Here is a 24,008-nt window from a genome sequence, read left to right on the forward strand (position 1 = left end):
TCATGTGAGACTCTGGGTTTCAGTCCCGGTACTTGTAACAGACACACAGACAGATGTGTGTGTGTGTGTGTGTGTGTGTGTGTGTGTGTGTGTGTGTGTGAGAGAGAGAGAGAGAGAGAGAGAGAGAGAGCATCAAGCCTTAATGTAAAAGAGAATGTAGCAACGCCAGTATGGTCCAGCAAATACAGGTTAGGGAGAGCCAAGGGCACAGCTTCTGAGACAGAGCAGAAGGAGAACAGGCGCTCGCACAGGATGCACAGTAGCCCTGCCACTGCCCTGCTCGGTGGCTGCCCTCAGTCTTGCTGGGGGGGATCCATGCCCAAATGAGAAGTTATATAATTTCACACTGGGGCAGAGGTGAGGGCTGGAAACATGGTTAAGAGCACTTAGGAGCAATTGTGCTTTTGCAGAGGACCCAGGTTCAATTCCCAGCACCCTCATGGGGTTCTCAACAGTCTGTAACTCCAGTCCCAGAGGATCTGATGCCCTTTTCTGGCCTCCATGGGTACCAGACATGCATATGGTTCACATATGTACATGCAGACAGAAGAGCTATATACATAAAATTTAAAGTTGAAACAAATTTCATGCTGAGAATGAATATTTAATGCTCAGCCCCATCTGACTAGGCTCAGCCTCATCAACCTCCCTAGGTGAGAGATGGCAGGAAGATCAGAACAGGAGGGTAGGGCGAGGGCTGTGAGATGCCCTCTTCTGGACAGGACATGCCACTGCACTCGAGCTCACTGCAGCTGGGGCCATCTGCCCAAGATCAGCCAATATTTCAGCAAGCAGCACTAACTGGATTTGGTGGTTTGCCACAAAAAAAAAAAAAAAAAAAAAAAAAAAAAAAGGGTGGGGGGAGGACGTAAAGAAGGGAGGGATGTGTGGGTGGAGTTAGGAAGGTGTGGGTGGGAGGAAAGCAGATATGATCAAGGTACACGGAACATGAGGAACTAAAGTTTCACCATTGGCTTCACATGTACATGGCTGCCCAGGTTGAAGTTTTTTAGAAGTCCAACTATAAAATTTGCCCAACAACTTGTGACCAAAGTTAAACCTATTTAAAAAGGAAGAAGCAAAATCATATGTAAGCTAAATCTGAGACAAGACAGTGTGTAAGCTAAGCCAGGCCCAGGCAGGCTTCATAAGTAGAGAAGGTTCTAGAGAAGGAGGAATTGTATGCTCAGTACTGAGCCTTTGTCACCCCCAACCTGACCTCCTGTTGTGGATGTGAGTGCTGTTTCAGTCTCAGTTACTCAGCCGCAGGCCCACGAGACTCTGCCACACAATTCTTGCCCAGGCACTTCGGGCAAGAGACACCAAGACAGGCCTAGACCAAAACAGTGGGGTAGGAGGCACATCCACTGTATCCAACAGAGAGAGGGCTGAAAGGGTGTGCACACACTTTACCATACAAAGAGATGGGATTGAAGGGCTACACACACTGTACCCAGGAGGGAGAGGGCTGAAGGGCCACACACACACACACACACACATCCATGGGCCCACGCACACGTATGCAGACATGCACACAAATGCATTTGTGTGTGCACACACTATACTCAAAAGTGAAGAATGAGGGATAGCAAGCAGTTGCAAGGTGCACAGGTTTACAGGCATAGGCTGTGAAGGAGAAGCAGGGCTTGATTCGAATGCAACTCAGAGTGACCACATTGCTCTGGGCCTGGTACAGCAGGTTCACAGAGGATGCAACTCAGTTTCCCCTTGTAGCCAGAAACAAAGCGGAGCGATTTGGGGGCTGGGGTCTGTTGCTGTCTTTTGTTTTGTTTTGTTTGTAAACTTGACACAAGCTGAAGTCAAATGGAAAAAGAGAGTGTGGTGGTTTGAGAAGATTGGCCACAGGTTCATATATTTGAATGCTTAGTCACCAGGAAGGGTGACTCTGACAACAGTACAGGATTAGGAGACCTTGTGAAGGAGGTGTGACGCTGGGGGTGGTTTGAGGTTTGAAAAGCCCATGCCAGGCCCAGTTCTCTCTCTGCCTGCAGATCTGGACGTAGCTGTCAGCTGCTTCTCCAGCTCCATGTCTGCCATCATGACCCCTGCCGTGACAGCCATGGACTGAGCTTCTGAAATACCTGGAGAGTAGGGTGGGCAGCACATCCACGGTGCCCAAGAGAGAGGGGGCTGAAGGGTGGTACACACACTGTTCCTGAGAAAAGAGGGTGCCAGCCCTAGCTAAATGCTATCTCTTATAAGAGCTGCCTTGATTGTGGTGGCTTTTCACAGCTGATGAAATCTGACTTGTTTCCTTAATTAATGGTTGACGTGGGAAGACCCCACCCAGGATGCAATGTTCTACCTGAAATATTCCTGGACTGGATAAGAAATCAGGCTGGGGAAGCCAGTAAGTGGCACTCTTCCATGATCTCTGCTTCAGATCCTTCCCCTAGCTTCCTGCCTTGAGTTCCTATCCTGACTTTCCCTCAGTGATGGACTATAAACTGTAAGACAAAATAAATCTTTTCTTCCTCAAGTTACTTTTGGTCATGGTGTTTATCACAGCCACAGAAACCTGACTAAGATAAAAGGGCGTCACAGGCAGCATCCCTCCACCACCATGGACAGGTGTCTTCTGAAGAACCATGGGTAAGAAGAACATCATGAGGCCATTCTAACGTGCTGTCTGGGGGTGCCACCAGCAGACAAGGACACACAGCCCAGCCATGGCTGCCCAGTTGACAGGTGATATAGACTCTGAACGCAGTCCACAGTCCCTGTGCCTGTACTCGGAGCAGCTCACTAGATCCTAAACTACAGTATTGGAAAGACAGGTGTATGTATACCCAGCCTTCCTTCTTGCCTGAGCCTATCTTGCCCTCATCGATTTCTGCCTTGGGTACCATGGCTTTAGTTCACTATGCAAAGGGCCTAAATAGAACCGAGCCCACAGAGGGCCTGGCAGGAGGAGGCACGGTGTAAGAGGGGCATGAAGTCTCGGTCAAAGATTGAGATAGGACAGGTTAAGCAACGGGGCGGGACTAAATGGGGGGATTTTCTAGGCAAGAATAATCATCCCAGGAAAATTAGGTGAGGTCACTGGAAGAAAACAAAGGTAAGGTGTGTCCATCTGGGGAGTACCAGTGACCCTGGGAAACACGGTGTTGGTGTACGTGTGGGAAGAAGCACACAGCAAATGCAGGGCACTGAGTACACTCAGCTCCCTAAGAATCTGGCTTAGAAAGCAGGCAGCAGAGAAGCTGCAGGAACCGCAGAACTAAAAGGCATCTCTGGGAAGGTGTGGTTGCTCCCTGTGATGCTCTTCACTACACCACAGATATGGTCTGCTGGATAGATGGGTGGCCATATGGTCACCTGTCCTCCAAAGTCAGTCCAGAGTACAGGGACCAGGCTCATACGGCCTTCCTCTTCCTATCCAGAAAGTCAGGCTGCAGAGTCACAGGTGGGTGGGAAGGGGAGGTACTGAGGTGATTAATGATCCAAGACTCACCTGGACTACAGCGAGGTTGCTGCTGATGATTCTGTACCTCTCCTGGCAGTCATCGATTTGCCCAGTGTTGGCCTAGCACACAGAGATAAGAGGAACCACGTCAGCCTGGCTGGTCTGGAGATGCCAGCCCTTCTGGACATAGCCAGCCCCTCTCAGGAAACAAAGCAGAACAGGTGGTGGCTACCTCCTTCCACTAACATTTGTTTCCTTCTTAACTGTGTGTGTGTGTGCGCGCACGTGTGAATGTAGATGCCTGAGAGGAGTCCAGAAGAGGAGGTCAGATTCTTGGGGAGCTAGTTACAGGAAGTTGTGAGCTGTCCAGCACGGGTACCTGGAACTAAATCTGAGTTCTCTGCAAGAGTAGTGTGCTCTCTCAACTGGTGAGTCTGATCTCCAACCAGACACCCCAGCCCCAACTCTGCTGCCACCTCAAATTTGTTTATTTTAATTCTCTCTGTATAGATGTTTTGCCTGTGTTATGCCTGTGCATTATGTATATGTGGTGCTTGCAAAGGCCAGATGAGGGTGTCAGGTCCTGGGATTTGAGTTTCAGATGGTTGTGAGTTTCTATTGGATGCCAGAAACCAAACCCAGGTCCTCTGGGGTTCTCTGGGGTCCTGTGGAAGAGCACCAAGCCATCTCTTTAGTTCCTGACCTGCCCTCTTTTGTGGAGAAACAGCACAATATAACTATAGCTGGAGATGCTGACATTCTGCAGTGAGCAATGCACATGGCGGGATGTCCATCTCTGGCCCTTCTTCATCAGCTTTGGGACTTTTTTCTCAGGCCCACGAACACAATACACCTTGAACACACTACTGCCCTTTTTGTGTGCAGAATGCTAAATAGCCACCGGAGAGAGGGAATGCCCTCTGTGTTAATAGGAGGGTAACAACACAACCCTTGGAGATGCCCAGAAGAGGGGAGAGGAGCTGGCTAAGGTAGGACCTGTGTTTGGCTACAGAGCCAAGTGTAGACATCCCCAGTGAAAGGGGACAGAGGGATCTAAAGAACAGAAGTGGTTAATGGACAACTGAGAGCCCCTCCTTATTCCCACCTCAGAATCCTCCTTTGAAGCTGTACTGCTCACCTAAGTGGAACCTAGGGTCCAGGTGGCAGCATGCAGACTCGGGAACAGGGATACCGGAAGTTACCGTGAAGGGACTCGGGCAGTGTGCTGGCACTGCAGCAGCTCAGGGCAGCAATGGAAAAACAGTACAAAAAGCTTGGAGGAGAGACAGAAACAGCCTACAAGACACCAAAGCCCAACAACTCTCATCCCCAAGCAAGCCACTGAGAGGGGCTAAAGGAAGGGAACATTCTGTCCCCAAATTGGAAGTGACCCAAGACATCCAACGGCCACTTACAGACGTAGAGAGTCGAGATGCCAGTGTCATTTCCAAGTTTCCCTTCAGACCGACGAGGGGCGGTACCAACGTCAGCAGGTCTTTAACATCTCTGAACACTGGCCAGTGCTGGGAGAGAGGGAGGAAGAAGAGGCCAACGTGTTGGCACAGCTCTGTAGATGTCCGCAGAGAACCTTCAATGACCCTGTGCACCCTGTGAGTCAACCTGAAAGACTGAGAAGTGTCCTAAATGCCTTATTTTGAGACAGGGTATCTATACATTGCCCAGGGTACCCTGGAACTCACTCTGTAGACTAGGCTGGCTTTGAACTCACAGAGATCTCTGCCTCCTGAGTGCTGGGGTTAAAGGTGTGTACTACCCCATAACAAGCCTAAATTGTTTTAAGTTAAACACAAAACAGGACATTTTAAATATCATTAACCAAATCAGCAGCCGTGACCTCCAGCGAGCTCCCGCCTGCCTCCTATCCTCAGAGACCTGGGAAAAAGCAGGGCTAGAAGGAAGGCCAGAGGGCTGGCCCAGCCCGGCCTGAGAATGTGCTATGGGCAGCGACAGTTTTTTGTAGACATTGGATTGAGTCACAGATTCAGTTATTTCTCCTAATTTGGGAGGCTTGGAGAAACTCTGCAGCACTAGCTGGTGGGGGCACTTTGACGGGGGTCCTCAGTCACCATCCTACAGCCTGCTGACCCTGGGCTTTCCAGAACAGGAAAGTCCATTTCATGGAGACGCCATGTCTCCTTCAAACACTAAACCAATAACACTGAAAAGACACAGTAGCCAGCTAGGATGTGTTAAAAAAAGAAAAAGGTGGAGGAGGTGTTTGTGTGATGGAGCCCCACCCCCACCCCCGCCTGCTAAACACCCCTAGATCTGATATCAGTAGGACCTCAGTGGATTAAGGTTGTAGGATTCTAGGCCTAAAAACAAATTCCTTATCTAAAGGGGGCCCTGGGCTCAGTCTCCAATTTTCCTAGGAAAGAGTAGCTAAAGAGACACAAAAACATGTCACCTCTGGGGAAAGCAGGAGTCACCCCCAGGCAGCAGTGCCTTGGATACATGACAGAGAAGGTCTAGTCAGAGGCTCTGTATCTTTGTAAAGTCTTATCTTTTATTTCTCTACTGTATAGGAGCAAAATGTAGTCTTAATGTGCACTGCTTTTTAGCTAAGTCTAAACATTTAACCCTGTTCATAATGTTGATTCCTTCCTGAAAATGATGTTTCCACATTTAACCACATGTATCCATTTGTTTGGATCGTTCATTATACAGATATTGGCTCTTTAAGAAATACAATCTAGGCTTCAGCCTCAAGACTGGCCGAAGTCATGTTACAATTTTGACTGTCTCTTTTTTCTTTCAATCCCCACTCCTGCCCTGGGGAACCTGTTGTTTGACGGAGCTGGTCTCAGACATTTGTGAGTATAATGATGCAACACAGTAAGAAGAAAGTGACCAGGACCAACAGGTCATTCTTCAGTGACAGAATCCCAGGGGAGAGGGGCCCATTGATCAGAGATAAAGAAGAATAAACAAGTTGGCTTCTTGACTTATATCTTAAATGAGGTTAAGATCACAAAAAAGGAAAGGAGGATATTCTGTGTCTCAAACATGTTTCTCTGTGAGGCTGGCCTGTTGATCAGAGGAATCATGTACGCCGCATGTGTGCAGCTATAAATATCAACATCATTCCATGAGTGTCTCCTGACAACTTCTCATCTGTATCTGTCATGGTTCTTCTAGACTCTAGAACAAGGAGAACAAGAGAAGAGAAAATGTCAGGGAAGATGTTTCCCTGCGATGGAATTTGATGGCAGTAGGACCGGGTCCGAGGAAGCAGCCTTGATGTAGATGTATGTGCTTAACAACTTGCATCAACACAAATTGATAGAAGAGTTGTAGGCAAACAGTGGTGGGCATCTCGGTGCTAAAGCAAGCATTTTATAAAGAGAAGACAGGTGAAAAGTTTATTATCTGCAGCAGCTAAGGACGTTATTTCCTGAGCAGGACCCTCCTCCGTGAACCAAAGGAACCTGGCCACATTTGTGGAATACTTAACCCAAGATCATGATTGGAAGCCATGTTTGAAGGTGAAAATGGAAGGCCAGTGTGCCTCTGACTTCTGTAGTCTCTCACCCCCTGACTTACACCTTTTATACCTGTGCTACTGTGCACAGAAGTGCATGGTTGCATGTTCACACAGCATTCACTGTGTGGAGGCCAGAGGTCAGCCTTTCTCTTGTTTCTCACATGCCACCCTCATTTCATTGTTGAGCCAGAGGCAGTAGATAACTACAGGTACCATTATTGCGAGGGACACAACCAGGTAGCTGCTTGTAATGAACTCATAGTGATTTCAACCACATATCCAAAACCAATGGAAGCCCAGGCTAGACCAAATCCTAGCAAGGAGAGAGAAAATGGGAGTTGGGTACACAGTCACACCCCAAGCTCTATAGATACTGACAAATGAAAATTGCCGGGGGAGAGGGGAGAAACAAGGCAGAGAGAGAGAGAAGGGCGGGGGAGAGAGGGAAGAAGGGAGGGAGGAAGGGAGAAAGGGAGGGATGGAGGGAGGAACTAAGGGAGGGAGATTGCAGAACTTATTAATTAGGCTAGGCTAGCTGGCAAGCAAATCCCAGAGATTGTTTTGTTTCTATCTCCCCATAAATAGCATAAACCACCTACTACTATGCCTGGTGTATTTTTCTGTGGGTCCTCATGCTGGTGAACCAAGGTCTTTACCAATGGAGCCATCTCCCAAGTTCCTGCCATTGTTTTTCATAGCTAAACAGTTGCCCCTGAAGTATGACTCATGCTTCTCCAACCTCAAGCCTTCTGCTAGCCTCAGCCTTGTCTCCTTGAAGTAAGTCTTCATCAGCTCTGACATTTGCACAACATTGCTTTCTGCTGCCCTTACAATTAGAAAGAGAGTAGACACCATGTTGCAGCTATGATAAGGATGTTCTTGAGTGCCAGCCTGGTTTGAAGATCAAAAAAAGAGCTCATATCAGTTTTCTAGTGCTATGGGGATGTGCGGCTGGATATAGGCTGTAAGCATTTATTGCATTTGTGTAGGGTTTCATTTGTATCCTTTTGGTCTTGCACATCCACAATATTTTTGAAACACATTTTTATTATTCTAAATATATGTCATACATGAAAAGAAAAAAACAAAGAGAAAGAAATACAATCTATTTCCTGCTCTCAGAGGAAGAACTACATTGGAGGCAGAGGCCCACCTGCAGGGCCTCCTTATCAGTGCAGATACTGCCTCCCTGTTCTCTGCAGCAGGGGCCTCAGGTCTGTGAGTAGCTGCCTATCAGCCCCATACACCCCTCGGGCACACACCGCCCACACCATCACACACACACTCCTACCCATGGCCAGGGCTGTCTGGCACACCCTGTCCTTTCCTCACATGTCCTCTGCCCCAGCCCTCACCCACCACCCCCTGCCTCCCCAACAAACTGGTGCACATTCTCCCAGCCACACACAAGGCCAAGCATCTACTAGCCCCACATCAGAACAAACTCTGTCTCTCTTCCTTAAACTCTCCCCTCTCTCAGTGCCAGGAACTCCTGACCAAGTTCCCATCCTCCTTGTCACAGCTCCATGCTGTGCAGGCTTGGCTACAGGATTCTCTTCCTCAGGGACCTGCCCTGTGAATGGGCTCTTCTAGCTCTCTCTGCCTCACCCCTGTAGAACAACTTGAGAAAGAGCCTGCCTCTGAACCTGTTCTCTGCCCTGTGACCCTGTTCTAGCTCCCTGCCGGTCTCCCTAATGGCTCCACCATGGGCCCCATTTGTCTGACCCATTCACACTTCTGATTCTCCCTTCTCTTTCCATCATCTCTTTCAAGGCTTGAGTTTCTTCACCCAGCCCATCTTCCCCACAGTGCCATGCCCCATTAGGAAGGAAGGAAAACTTGGTTCTGGTCCCAGATCCTGCTGATGCTACTTTGGGTTAAGGCTGAGACAATTCTGGTCATGCAGCTGACTGGGGATGGAACCCAGTGCCTTGCATGAGCTAGATGAGTATTCTAGCCCAGGACTACATCTGCAGCCATGGCCATGAGATTTAAACCACTGACTGAGCTTGTCAGGAATCATAGGACAAGAAGGAAGATGAGTTGGGACAATGTCAAAAGAGACTAGCTAAACTGTGTCCCTACCCACCCAAATTGACATACTGCAACCATAACTCCTAGGACTTCCAGACACTACTGTTGAGAGACAAACAGGGTACTCAAAGAGGGGCTGAGGTCATAAGTGGGTGATCCCCAATCCTACAAGACTGGTATCTCACAAGCAAAAATTAGGGCACAGATGTGCAAAGAGAGGTGACCATGTGGGACACAGGGTTTTGGAAATGACATTACTGGCTTAGGACATCAATACTGCCAACACCTGACATCTCAGACTTGTAACCCCTAGAGCTGTGACAATGTCAACTTCTACGGGGGGACAATGCCTGGCCTCAGGTGCTTTACAGCAGCCTGGGCAGACTGAGGCAGATGACAAAGGGGATAATGATGTCCTGACCACCTGGATCCACCCTTTACAAACACCCCACACGCCACCTGACCACCTCCAGGTTTCTTTTGTATGTCCTTGATGTCACTTTGATCTGACATCATCATCCCCATCCCCAGGATCCCACCCACCTTATGGCTATAAGCAAACTATACTGGAACCTCAACTCACCATCTCCAGACTGTCTCTCCCCTGGGCCTTTCTCCTCTCCTGCCCACTTCCTGCTCTTCCCACCAGGATTTAACCTTGTCCTCTCTAATCTGACTTCAGGTCATCCTAACTTTTAAATTCTGCTACTGATCTCTCAAACACTTTAACGATGTCTATCCTGACACGGGTGAGGTAGCCTGTGGGGCTGGGGGAGAGCCTCCCTTGCTTTCTCCTCCCCCACACTGTTGACACTGCTGCCAGGACTGAGCTTTGTGACATAAATATAGTCACGTCACCCAGTCACTTCTGGCCCTGCACTGCCAACTCCATGCCTGAGTAAACTCCCAACTCTGGTCTTTAAACTTGTTCAAGAATGTGGCTGTCACCCACATCCAAGCACCAGTACAGGCTGTCAGAGAAAGGCCCTTTTCGACAGCATGGCTAGGCAGTGGTTAGACTGGTGTCCCCTCCTGCATGTCACCATGCAGTATGCACCAACCAGACATGGCACATGGCTATGCTGAAACTCCAGCACCACAAAGGCAACACCTACTCTATAAACAAAAAGTCAAGTCCCTTTGCCCTCAGTGTAAACATCACCTGAGCACATCTAGCAGTATCTACACTCAGGACACAAGCCACCCACTATCTTCCCTTTACAAACACCCCACACACACATCCACAGACCCCACACAGGCCTCTGCCTGGAGTTCACTCCTTCCCAGTGTGGAAATGGCCGTATTGTTCTCCAAGGCCCATTCAAATGGTCCTGTCCTGTTCCCTCTGGAGATCCCTGACCTGCAGGAGGATGAAGCTACCTCTCCTTCATATAGGCTGCCACACACCACCTCTACCCGCTGCACAGTTCTGACTGACAAGCTAGCCTTCTGGGAGCCTACAGCAACCGAAGCATTGAGAGGAGAGGGCATGGCAGGCCAGGGAAGAATGATCTCCTGCTGTGCAGTCTGGGCTGCCATCTCTGAGGATTAGCACGCATGGCAGCCTCAGGTAGGGCCGAGGTGTCCTTGGAAGCAAGTTGCACAGACTCTCTAGGAACAGACTGATCCCAGAATTCTGAAGACCCAGTGTCCCATTCTCTGAGGTTAACAAGCAAAATCCAGGTGCCCTGGAGTTACTGACACACCCTCCAACAGTGTGGGGCTGTGGTGGAGCTCAGTGGTATGGTGGACGCCGGGCACCACAAGCACACACAAAGTTAAGTTTAAAAAGAATTAGCAGCAGCATCGTTGTATGACTCTACATTTGTGCAATACGCATACTGATAACAACTCTGGCAACCACCATACGCACAGACTACAACCCCAGCTCCCAGATCTTCACCGAATGAAGAAGGTCATAGGTGGGTGAGCCCCCCCTCATGACTGTCACGAGCAAGGTTAGGGGATAGACCTGCAGAGAGGGATGGCCTGTGAGGCACATCGAGAAGATGACCACACCAAGCCCTCCAGCTTTTCGACTCAGACTTTCAGCTTCCAGAACCATGACAGTTTCTGATGGGCATCCTTCCTCCATAAATTTCCTCTGTCTAGTTTTCCTAAAGCAACAATTATTCTCCGTAACAGAGGCTGGAGGTGACAGACAGTAGAACTCACGCAGTAATAGTGTCTCCTAAACCGGACACAGCAAATGCCCACCAGATGAAGAATGCCACCTTATGGGGAGATCTGGGGACATATGGGACTCTCATTCCCTGATTTTCCGTCCCTCAATGAGCTAAGTGGGGACTCTGGAGAGTCAGGTCTGTCTGTCATTCAGCTTTGCTTATCACCCAGACCCTAGAGATCAGCAAGCTCCTTTCTGCTTATAACTGCTCTTACACTCAGAGGGAAACTGAGGCAGCGAGGCACTGAAGACTCCTGTACTGAGTAGTAACCTTGCCTAATGGCCCACACTCAGTGCCAGAAGACAGGCGCTGCTGTGGGCTCACAAAGGCAGCATTTGAGGGCTGTTAAGTGTCATCAGTGAGACTGTTAAGATGCTGGGAGCACAGGGTATTCTCACTATAACCACTGGTGCTGGACCCCAGCTCAGACCTGCCACCCACAGGGAGCACCCTGGTTCCTGCCCTCCACCCTGTCTGCCCCTCTCCCTTGGATCCCTGCACATACCTGGACAGTGTTCATCACCAAACCAGCCACCATCATGCCCAGGCCAGACAACAGTATAGGTATGGCGACCTGACAGGTGGTGGTGAGGACAGACTCAGGGAGGATACCATGAGGGGAGCGGGTGAGCTCACAGCTGAAGCCTCGAAGTTTCTTGCCCTGAAAGCGGAACTCAAGGCTGAGCCGGGTGACGACCATGGTCGGGCCCCTGTTGAGTCTGTCCTCTCTCCTCCCTGCCCTCCAAGGCTCTCCTCTTCAGAGGTCCACAGACAGAGGCTTTCCAGGAAGTGCCACAGTGGGTCTCTTGAGAGTCCCTTGGCTGAAGGCCAGAGCAAACAATGCCAGACCTGCTCAGAGCTTCATACAAGAGGCTGCCGGTGTCCTCTGTCCGTTCCACTGGTCAGGTTCTCCTCAGAGTGCAGCTGTAGATCTCCTACAGCCTCTTCCAGCCTGCCAGAGGCTCACTGTCCCTCAGCAGTGACCTTGACAATGTCCAGTAGTCCAGCCCACACTAGCCAGGCTGGGCAGGGACACAGCCCACATGGACCTGGGCCTGGTAAGTACCCACGCAGAAGTCAGCACCACCCTCTGTGCCTCTGCACATGTGTCATGGGCTGCGTGGCTCTGGCAGAGAAGGGCCCAGCGACCACAGCTCCAGGGATACTCACCCAGGCCCACGTATGGGGCTCTGTCCTGCAAGGTCAGAGGGACTGCAAGATGCAAGTTAGAGTGTGCGGGGGCTCACAGCCACAGTGTAAAGTTGTGCTCACAGAAGAACTGTGGCCCTGCTTTCCCTCAAAGGCCTGGAAGACTTTAACCAGCTTGCTTCTGCTCAGAAAGATGAGAGCAGGCCCTGCTGATCCCACCAGAGGGAGGGGCCCAGCTGGGAAACTGCATTAGAGTCTAGGGATGCTAAGAGTGCCCCTTTGTATATACCACAGGCCTGGAGGTACACTTCCAGGCCTAAGGGCTGACAGGATACAAACCGAGATCCCTACCAGCAGAGGTCCAAAGCTGAAGGTCGGACTAACGTCTACTAACCCAGGGTTCACCTTGGAGTCCTGGCCTCCCCTCTGTCCCATTCCTACCTCACCACCCTCTCAGACACCGTGCTTCCTTCTCCTCTCACAGATCATCCATCACATGCTCCAGTCCAAGCTCCTTTATCTCCTCAGGCAGAACTTCCTCCCTAGCCAACTGCCTCGCCCCCAACTCGCCGTCCCGGAAACCCTCAGCACTTCACTTGCTCTCTTCTGCTCATTTGTCTGGAGTTTTAAGTTTGTCACAGGAGGAAGACGTTCAGGCTACAAACTTTGATCCTGGTTCTGGTGGGCCAGCCATACCTCTCCTGACTGTTTAGCCAGCAGCTCAGAGTGAAGAAGCCACCACGTGGAGTAGTTTCTGGGCTTCTCTGTCTCTTGACACACTCATGTTTGAAAGCCAAGCGGTCAGACCACATGAGGAGGCTGTGTGCAAGTGAGTGACACTTTGGGCCAGGATTTGCACATGGTCAATAGGTGCTGCCATCCATTGGTTTGCTTAAACTATCTACCAGTGACCAGAGAGGGTCGGTATGGGAGGTGCTTCTGAGTTTGGGATGCTGAGCTATGATACAGAAGCCTAGAGTGGACCCAAGAACCTTGTCCATGCTCTAGATTTTCTTTATCCCAGATGCACCAGCCTCTCCATTAGCCACCAGCCTCTTCACCAGCCCCAGCTTCTCCACCAGCCCCTAGCCTCTCCATTAGCCCCCAGCTTCTCCACCAGCACCCAGCCTCTCTACCAGCCCCCAGCCTCTCCACCAGCCTCTCCACCAGTCCCAGCCTCTCCACCAGCCCACAGCCACTCTACCAGCTCCCAGCTTCTCTACCAGCCTCCAGCTTCTCCACCAGTCCCAGACTCTCCACCAGCCCCCAGCCCCTCCATCATCTCTAGCCTCTTCTGAGATTCCAGTCTGTCCCTCTCAGCCTCCTGTGCAGAAGCAAGCTTCTCAAACTCCCCATTCTTCATGGTAGTTTCTTCCATAGTGCCTCTGTCAAGCATTGCACCCCAGAGAACATCTGCCAGAAAAGCAAGCTGGGCCCAGACACCCTCACTGCAGTCTACATCCAATCTTCTGCCCTCAAAGTTTTCCCTCATCTGTCCCCTCAGCTCCGGCATAGTAGATCATCTCAGTCACAGCCCTGTGGCTTCTCACATCTTCCCTCACAGCACTTGATCTCCCTGTCAGCAACCCACATGAGTGTTCTAAGGACCCCTTATGACATGGGAATAGCATGCAGGTGAGCCTTGCCTTCTGAAAGGACAGCCATTCCTGAGCCATCTCTGAGCACACAGCTGTGTTACTTTGCATATCCTCAGAAGGAACCCTCTGTCATACCACCTTTGGCCTCAGCAGCGATTGTCCTATGGCCAGCTGTGGCCAGCTGAGGTGCCTCTTGATCTCTGAGCCAAAGCCTCACAGCTCCTTACCCAGAATCTCTAAGTATAATCAAGACCCACAAGTGGCTCTGTGGAAGCATGAACAGAAATCCCTAACCATCCGTCCCACAGCCCTGCTGTGGCTTGGGAACAAGGAAGTCACTCTTGACCACACCCTTTAAGTCCTTCATGCCACTCATTGACAAACACCTCCCTGCACTCACAGCTTATGATACCCACTTCTTTATTAAAGACTTATTTATTTATGTATAAGAGTACACCATAGATGTCTGCAGACACACCAGAAGAGGGCATCAGACCCCATTGCAGATGGTTGTGAGCTACCATGTGGTTGCTGGGAATTGAACTCAGGACCTCCGGAAGAACAGTCAGTGCTCTTAACCACTGAGCCATCTCTCCAGACCTGACACCCACTTTTTGCAAACTAAGAATGTAAGGAGGGTTTGCCTTCGATCACAAAGTCTGCAAACACTCAAATAAAACAATGACCTTCCCCCTACCATCCCTCCCCACCGAGAAGTTTGTAGCTGACTAAGAGAGCACATGCCCAGCATCCCCCCAGGCAGCCTTCCTTATGATCTGTGATCTGTGGTTTGGCCTGTTAGTGTGGAACAGCAGAGAAAAGGCCTGCAGAAGCCACTGGTGTCACTGGCTAAACTGTGACAGTGCCCTCAGGCTGGCGCTGTGCTGGCTGGCTGCTGAACACAGAGGGACCATCCCCAGGCACACACTTTTATGCTAGCATTAGCACCTTCCGCAAGGTCACTTTAGCTTGGGCTCATCCATCTAGACAGGACTCATCCAGTCTCACACATTGGCTCCCTGAGACATTCTTATCAGAACAGGAGAGGCCCCTGAGTAAGCTCATCAGCCTCAGAGAAACACCCAGTAGAGAAGAGGGGGGGGGATGAGGGAAGGATAGAGGAATGGAGGAGGACGGAGAGAGAGAGAGAGAAAGAGGGAGAGGAGGGAGAGGGGAGGTGTTTAAGGAGTTACTAAAACCCAATCTGCAGTGGTCTCCTGTGTTGGGCAGGAGGATTACAGTGACCCTTTTGGCTTTCAGTGTGTGCCAACGGTTGTAATGACTTGCATTTAGGACCATTAAGCTTTCAGCAGAAATAAATAAACGAACGTGCTCCTGTGAGAAACAGTACTTTCCCTGGGAAAGCTGAGAACAGCACACATCAACACGGCTTACTGGGTCACAACACAGAGCATCTCAATGTGATTTTAAAAATAGTTCCAGCACAGTGGAAAATCTCACAGCCTGACTGGGCATCGTTCAGATCTGGGTCAAGCATCAAGTGGCTTCCTGGGTGACCCTGCACAGCCCTTCTTATCCCTGGGCCTCCAGCCTGTCTCAGAGTCCTGGGCATGAGAGACTGGGGTCTCTCAGCAGCTCCCCCACCTGCCCCGGGAGGCATGTGTAAGGTCAGGTTCTGCCCCTAACATGGTGGAGGGTGGGGGGAGAGCACAGGGCTCTGGTGTCATATCACCAGTCCTAGCTTCCAAGACTGACACTGCAGTAGAACTGTGCATCATCCCAAGAGCAGTTTCCAGATGCTGTGCACTTGGCTACCTTGCACCTGAGCAGGATGGGCCATCTGGCCACAAAACATCCCCACTGCTCAGACCTCAGACATCAGGTTGTATGTATCCTTCATTTTCCTGTTTCCTTTGTTTTCTGGTCTGAGCCAGCAGAACCCAGGGGAGAAGGTGAAGGCCCACAGTGCTCTTTAGATTCATGTCTCCTCACCAGCATCTCTGCCAGGAGGCCTTTCTCCCAGGCTGTGCTGGCTTAGCTTAGCTGTTTTCCTTCTGGCCTTAGTGCTTGTGGCACAGACACATACATCTGCGGTCTCTCCCCACTCAATCACGAGTACCACAGGAGCACTACTGTCTCTCCTGTTCACCAGAACCCTGCGGATAGTGTCTGGTTATGTGCACACACAGTGCATGTTGCCAGAATGAATGAATGAATGAATGAACAGAATGGCAGAAACAAGGAAAAGTAACCTGGTCAGGGGATCCTGGGGTGTAAGTGAACAGGAAAGCACCTGCCTCACATGCTCATGGCCTTAGTGCCAGCCTTAACACCACAACACAGGAAGGAAGCCCTTTCCACAGGCAGTGGACATAGGATGACATAGCACTGTCCTCAACACTTACTCCATTGTTTGGACCCCATTGTTGAAGCAGTAGAACCCCTAAGACTCCCAGGAACACCCCTTCCTCAGTAAGGCCCCCAGGGAAATGTCCTACATACTGAGTGAGGGTCCAAGTCTGAAGCCTGCCTGTCCCTGAATGATGGATAGTCTGTTTGCCCAAGGGACTTTCCAAGAAAGCTCTTCTGCCTCCCTGCAGGAAGTGGCTCCACAGAGCAGGGCCCGCCCCCTCATCCTAGCCGGCTCCGCACGTATGTGGTTGCATGCACCTCTTCAGACTGAGTGTGTGAGACTAAGAAATGCTGAGATTCTTGCATGCACAACCATGGGTATCAGTTTTATCTCCACAGCCTGGAGTGGAACCCCTTTCTCACAGTGAGAGCTAACCATCCAGCCTCACGCAGGAAGGATCCCAGGGTGACCTGGGGCACCTGTCCAGTTCTCATGCTGTACTTTGCCACTGCTAGGCAAAGGCCTGTGCACAGCAGCCTCTCAAGCCCACTGCAGTCAGCTGGAGCTGGCATACTTCCCACAGAGCCCACCCTTTCTGTCTCTTCATGCGGAGGCTCTTATCCCGAAACTGTCCCGTCACACACTGAGAATTATCCTGACAGTGTCTGCCTGGAGAGGGACACCAAGATCCCTGGCACTGTGTCACAGTGGCTCAAGTTAAGTGTTTCACTACACTGGGCTTACCAATTTGACTGGATTGCAAGCCTTGGGGATCCTCTGTTCTCCCCACCTTCCCACCAGATTTGTTTGCTTGTTTGTTCGTTTGAGACAGGCTTTCTCAGTGTAACAGTCCTGGCTGTCCTAGAATTTGTTCTGTAGACCATACTGGCCTCTAACTCTAGAGATTCACCCGCCTCTGCCTTCCAAATGCTAGGCTTAAAGGTGCGCACGACCATTGCCTGGCCTTTGCCACCAGATTCTTATGTGGCGCTGGAGATCCAAAGTTCAGTTTCCATGGTAAACATTTTACCAGTGCTTACCCACCCCAAACACTCTCTCCACCCCGTTCCTGCAATGGAACCCTGGTCTCTGGCTAATTGATAAAGGGAAAGGGGTTAATTTTGGTTCGTAGTTCTGGAATTCTGGTAGCACCATGCCATCCAGTCGGCTTCTAGAGCACCAGAGGCTGCACTGTGTCTCAGTGGAAAGGCAGAGAGGGGAGGCAGGTGCACATGAATGTCGGAAATCAACAAGACAGGAAGCACTAGAAAGCCAAGGAAGCCAAACTCACTTTGTAATGGTCTGGTCTTGGGATAAATGACCCACTCAGAGAACCACACTAATGCCTTTGTCATCCAAAGTGCCTTCTGAAAGCCCCACCACCTCTCAATACAGTTACATGAGGGACCAAACTTCAACAAGAGTCGTGGGTGGGGGGCAAACCACAGCACAGCAAGGAGGTGCATGTGAGCGAACTACACCATGATGCTCAAGCCTTAGACCCAGTCAGTCCCCAGTCCTCCTGCCACCCGCTATGGTGCTTCTGTTCAGCTTCTGCTGCCCAGGGGAACGAACCTAGTACCACAACCATGGGCTTCTTTGGCAGACTGCTTAGAAATGAGACAGGTGACCTGTGGCACCAGGAACAGCCGTGAGGAACAGTGAGGGGCCTGGGTCAAGCAGCCACTCAGGCAGTGAGAAGTAAAACACACCCGTGGCCTCAGGAGAGGCAGGTCCTGGTCCACAGAAGCTGTGAGTGTTTGAAGAAGTATAACATTGTAATCTGCTGAATTTTAGGCAGCAATAGAAATTACCACACGAAATGCAGTTTCTACGTAGTAGGTGTGTGTGTGTGTGTGTGTGTGTGTGTGTGTGAGTATGTGTGTGTGTGTGTGTGTATGTGTGTGTGTGTGTGAGTATGTGTGTGTGTGTGTGTATGTGTGTGTGTGTGTGCGTGTGTGTGTGTGTGTGTGTGTGTGTGTGTGTGTGTGTGTGTGAGTATGTGGTTGCTTGGTGGCCAGAGGAGGATATGGCTGTCCTTCTCTACCACTCTTGACCTTATTCCTTTGAAACAGAGTCTGTTTGCCATTTCGGCTAGGGCAGCTGAACAGTGAGCTTCTGGGATCTGTTTCCATTCCCCAGTTCTGGGTTCTCTGATTTGTAAGTGCATCTGTACCTGTGCCCCGCTTCTGAAGGTCCTCTCTCACACATGGAGCAGCCTCCCCATCCCCTGGCAGATTGTTAAGCACGAGAAAGGATGGCAATGATCTGCCCACAGGCATTGGGAGATGGGCATTTCCTACAGTTTGCCCTGGACGAGGAAGGAAATTTGGTGACAGCCATCCAAGCTGCATGCAGGCTGGATTTGGCAGTTCTCTTTCAGTGACAGACCCACAGACTGCTTCAGGTGTGTGGGACACGGCTAAGGGTCACTCATGGCAGCATTTGGTATCGACATTACGGTAAGCTGTTGCTATGGGCAACCGCATCCCTCCCGGTGCATTTGTATAAGTCTTGGTCTTTCACACCTCAGGGTGTGACTATTTCTAGAGACAGGAACTTTAACAGGAAAATGAAAAGGAGGTCATTAGCACAGACCTAATGCAACAGGAGTGGTATCCATGAGAAGAAAAGGAGACACAGAAGTAAGATAGAAGACAGGCCTCAGGGAGAAACTACCTTGCAACACCTTGACATTGAGTTTCTAGTCTCAGCAAAGGAAACAAAGTGGCCATCTGCTCCTTACTCTCTCACAGAACAAACTGGATAGGGATGGTGTGGTGAATCTGTATCTGTATCTGTAGACCAGGGCCAAAGTGCCACTCCAGGAGCCCAGCCACTTGGGTTAAGCCGAAAGAATCTCACCCAATACATGGAAAAGATTATGTATCCAGAGGATTCCCAACCCTGCAGCTGGCTTCAGCTGCCCACTCCTCAGGTTCCCCTGCCCCCAGGTAACTGTATCTTACCTGGAAATAGTTCAGAAGCAAGCCAGCCCAGGACAGCCCCAGGCCTGCAAGCAGGAAGGGTATTACCACCTGAAAGCCAATGATCAGGGCACTCTCCCTGCCAGGCTGGGCCTCCGGTGATTTGGCATCCACGCATTGGCTCTCGGAGACCCCTGGGTGTCCATCTTCAGAAGCCTCCGGGAGTCTTCCTACGTCGTGGTTGGATGGTGGCCCCAGCTCCTTCGGCCTGCCACAGCCTTCCAGCCTCCGCTGTCGGGCCTCCGTCCCTTCCATCGGCACACGGCTGAGCCCAGCAGCCCTGACCTAGGAGACACAGAGTGACAGAACTGAAGGGAGAAACTCCTGACTCTCCGGGACCTCCTTAGACTCCATCCACCTATGGCAGCCGCCATTCAGGGCTTGCTGTTGCAGGATATTTGAACCTGTTTCTACTTAGGGTGTGGTTTAGCCCTCAGCATACACCTTTAATATCTCTGGGTGGAATACACGCACCCTTAGAACACATCTTTAATCCCAAACAATGATGGTAACCTTAGTTTGTAGAAGGAAGCAACCATATTTGAAAGTGATGTCTAATTGAGTGGCAGAAAAAGTGACAAATTAGAGAAGGATTTGACAGAATAGGAGATGCCCAATTCTCAGGAGAGAAGAAAGGGAAGCTACTTAAGGAAGAGACAGACAGCACAGGGAGAGCACAGTCCAGGAACACAGCGGAGTTCCTGGAGAGCAGTGTGGTAGAGTTGAAAGGGAGAAGGAGGAAGTTTTATTAGAGTTTTACAGAGACAGATTCAAGAGAGAACAAGCTAGACACAGACAGGTAAGGACAGAATGAGCCAGAGAATGAGAAGGAACCAGAAGATGAGAAAAGTTTGATATAGTCTGAGGCCAAGCAGACCAATTCAGAGGCCAAGAGAAAAGCCAGACTGAATCACTCAGCTGGGAGAGGTTGAGCCAGCCAGCCAGAGATCAGAAAGAACAAGAAAGGGTGGGCATATTCAGCAGCAAGTCTCAGAGGCTGAAAACATTCTAGGCCTACATTAGATTGTAGGGAGGCCAGAAGCTTCCAGGATTAGGCCTGGGCTAGCCAACGGAGGCAGTGAGGCTCGGAGACAACAATCACAACAGGAGAAAAAAATTTACAGCTTCACTGCTCCAATTCTTTGCCATTGAATGGCATATGCACCAATGGATGGATCACTAGACATGCATTGGAGGTAACAGAGTAAGGCTCCCTATCAACCAATCAATCAAAACCATGACCTGGCACTGAGGTGGAACAGAACACTCATCTAGCATGTACTGGCTTCAATCCTCAATACCAACATCCAATATGAATGAGTGACCAGCAAGAATCGCAGTCAGAACCACCTTTGTCAGAACTCTGGGAATCAAGCCAAGGTTTGTAGCAACCCAAGGACTCTGTGAGGAACACTGTGACCTTCACCATATTAGTGACATTCCAACTCTGTCTCATTGCTTTTAGCCTGGAAGGTGGGGTGGTTGGGAGGGTTGATTCTGTCAATGTGGTTAGATTAAGAAGTGCCCAGGGCATTGCTGAGGCATGCCTTGCAGAGATGCTTAAGCCCGCCTGTGGGCTGGGGTCTAACGCTCACAAAGAGAGAAAAGTACTACTTCTTGGACAGCCCAGATGCAGGCGGGTTCCCACCTGTGTGCCCGTGTGCCTTCTAGCTCAGTGGACTGCACTCTCTCAAACCTGAGCAAAAATAAATATCCCTGGAGGTGCTTCTATCAGGTATGTGTTTATAACAAGAGAGAAGAAACTAAAACCTCAGCTGTCCTTGAGGAGAAGCAGCAAGCAGAGCTCCAGAAAAGCCCTGGTCCTTACACCCACAGGAGGCTCTGGGGACACTCCCTCTGCAGATTGTACTGAAAATCTGTGAAACAATAGCAGGCTGCGGAACAGTTTCAAAAGGAACTCCACTGGGGCTGGAGGCGTCCCAAGGCCATCTGGGAATTCAGCAGGGCTCACGTCCAGTGTTGGACGGAAGTTCAGAAAATGGCTGACTGGCATAGGGTGAAGGCTGGGGGTGCAAATTAAGGGCTCTAGGGTGGAGGGGCAGAGGGGTGGGGCCTTTGGATTGGGTGGTCAGACATAATGGGTCACCTGGCAACAGTGACACAGCACAAAATGGGGTTCAATAACTTCGGAAGTCACCAGGCAGCCAGTAGCCACAGCACTGCTCGTAACAGGAGACGCTCAGTCCCAGAAATGGATCATGCTCGACAGAGTCCAGTTTTCAACAACAAATGAGACATAACAAATTCACCTCAACAAATAAAGAGACACAGAAATAAGAAAGTGCATCTCCAACAGAACAAAGCAGTTAACAGGAAACCAGACAGTGGCCTAGAGAAAACCTCTAGGTGAGTCTGTTAACATGCTTAAAGAGCTGAAGGAATCCTGGAGCCCCAACTGACAAAGCTGGTAGCGAGTTTGCACCTGAAGACACTCCCGTCAGGCAGAGAACACAAGGCCAAGGCTATGGAGTGTGATGGGCAGAGTTGTGGGCAGGGCTGTCTGTCACACAGGGCCTCACAAGGGCCTCACAGGCACCAGAGGCTCGGGAGGAGGGAGGTGGGACGAGGGCCAGCCAGTGACCCCAGAAGGCCCTCCTGGGGCTGAGATTTGCCCAGAACACTGAGAAACGATGGGATCACTGTTATAGAATGTGTTGGCCACAAGATCATGGTTAAGCTCACTCATTGATTCCAAAATAGTCCACCCAATCTTCCCAGGGGACAGGGCCAAGAGAAGATTGCCCATGTGGGACAAAACACGTCCTCTGCTGCATGCTCAGAGGTCAGCCTGGTTCACAGCATCAAAGGGCTAAAAACAAACTTTCTTGTGAATGAAAGAAAACAACTCAAAGTACTCCAAAGAACAGGCCTTCTCCCTAGATTCTGGGAGGGTAGGTGAGTCCCATAAGTTGGAACAATAGGGGAAAAAAAAGAGAGATAATGAGATGACCACAGGACTATGGGAAAGCAAGGCGCTTTCAGGACACGAGTAGATCACTAACGTGGAGCAACAACAGGCCATCACAATTCTACAGCAGCAGAGTCAGCAGCAAACAGTAGCAAACAGTGGCCAAGGGTGACCTGGAACTTCTGGTCCTCCTGCCTCCTCCTCCTGTGGAGTGCTGAGATTACAGGTGTGCACTGCCATGTCCACGTGGCATGGGGGATCGAATCCAGAGTTACACACATGTCACGCAAGCACTTTCCCAACTAAGCCACATCTGAGGATAAGTAAGCACATCCCGTGTGTAGGCAGGAGCCAGTGAACCAGTCCGAATATGCTAGAAAAGTAAGAACCAGACAGGAAAGCTGAACCAGCCCAGTGCCAACAGACCACCAGGCAGAAGGCAGCATTCACAGCTGCTGAGCATGTGTGCTCAAGAGAGATAAGCCTTTCTTTTCTAAGAACTAAGCAACTGGAGGAGTGGAGCTACACAGCTGGTGCTGGGTACACGGGAAACACACCAGCTCAGCCTGGTGGTCAGCACCTGTAACTGACTCACTTAGGAGGCTATATGGGTGACCAATTCAGCCCAGGAATTCAAGGTCAGCCCAAGCAACACAGCAAGCAAGGTCAATAAGCCCACCATGACTCCTGGCTGACCACTACCTGCACTGAGATTGTCATGAATGATCTTCCAAGTACAGAAAGAAACCAAGTTATGATAGAGAATCAGGGCTTTCCAGCCAGAAGTCCCTCACTGGATTGCAGGGCCCGGGTCCCAGCTCTTAGCCCATAATAAGCCATGTATAAGAACATCTACCACTACTGCCCAGAGAGATTGCAACTTCGTCCTGCTTGAATTTGGTGAGGTCCCTAAAACTCTAAACACACACAGTAAGACTACAGAAATGAAGGAAAATGGGAAGGATTTCTCTGTTTTCTCTAGGTATATGTGGTGGTGCTGGGGAGGTCCAGGATGCCTGAAAGTGTCAGAACCTCCAATGTTCAAGTTCCTTCTATAACATGTTACCTGCACAAGGCCTAGGCATGCCTTCTAATCGTGACACTGCCCACCACTGGCTTATAGAAATGCCCACGGGTTATTCAGCCAATATGACGAGCACATGGGTCAGTGGATATTCAACAAAAACAGCTGTTTCCACTGGTATTTTCAGATCCAGGATGAGGAACACACAGATACAGAGGGCACCCTACCATGATGGTCACTTAAGTGTCTCCAGGAGAGTAATGTACCATTCTTAGCAAAACCACAAATGTCCAAAGTTTGGGAAAGGTAAGCTGTCTCATTAGCTGTGCAAATCAATGGGTGCAACCACCAAGAACAGCAGGCCTCATACCTGGTCACACACCCAGTACTGATCTGAAGGAGCCTCCTCTATTGGCAGACACCTCCAGGTCTCACAGTGTTGTTTATCCCTCTGCCAGAGAGAACAGTCAGAGGATCAAAGAAACAATCAGAATAACAAAATAACTAATATAAAAATAACAAAATAAAAATTATAAAAGAAAACCTTTAGATCCAAAATCACAGATTCAGTCCCCTAGAGAGTAGGGAAAAGAGAGAGAGGAGAAAAAGAGTATCCAAGGGTATCAAAGTTTAAACATACTACAGGACAAAATTCTGAAGGAAATTTACAAGACAGTAAGTTTAGAACCAGAGAGATGGCTCAGCAGGTGATGGGGCTTGCCACCAAGCCTGACAACCCGAATCCAGTCCCTGGGACCCACATGGTGGAAGGAGACTCTAAACTGTCCTCTGACTTTCACAAGTACATTGTCACACTGACACACACACACACACACACACACACACACACACACA

At 50.1% G+C, this 24,008-nt stretch overlaps 1 protein-coding gene across 7 annotated transcripts in view; it reads right to left on the reverse strand.

Moving 5' to 3' along the window:
- SLC41A3 (solute carrier family 41 member 3) overlaps nucleotides 1–24,008 on the reverse strand; it is a 45,176-nt gene that overhangs the window by 15,562 nt on the left and 5,606 nt on the right. For 3 of the 7 annotated variants that reach the window (XM_080915011.1, XM_080915007.1, XM_080915009.1), the window contains exons 2-4: nucleotides 19,183–19,485; nucleotides 4,843–4,950; nucleotides 3,476–3,547 (exon numbers count right to left, since the gene is read on the reverse strand). In XM_080915011.1, coding sequence (XP_080771137.1) covers nucleotides 3,476–3,547; nucleotides 4,843–4,950; nucleotides 19,183–19,455 — 453 coding nt within the window. In that variant the 5' untranslated portion in view covers nucleotides 19,456–19,485. Of the gene's footprint in view, nucleotides 1–3,475; nucleotides 3,548–4,842; nucleotides 4,951–11,657; nucleotides 12,103–19,182; nucleotides 19,486–23,523; nucleotides 23,605–24,008 lie in introns of those variants that run through there. The other 4 variants (XM_080915008.1, XM_080915010.1, XM_080915012.1 and 1 more) reach the window with 4 other exon arrangements.

This window comes from Micromys minutus (assembly GCF_963924665.1).
Source record: "Micromys minutus genome assembly, chromosome: 3".
Classification (NCBI taxonomy): domain Eukaryota; kingdom Metazoa; phylum Chordata; class Mammalia; order Rodentia; family Muridae; genus Micromys; species Micromys minutus.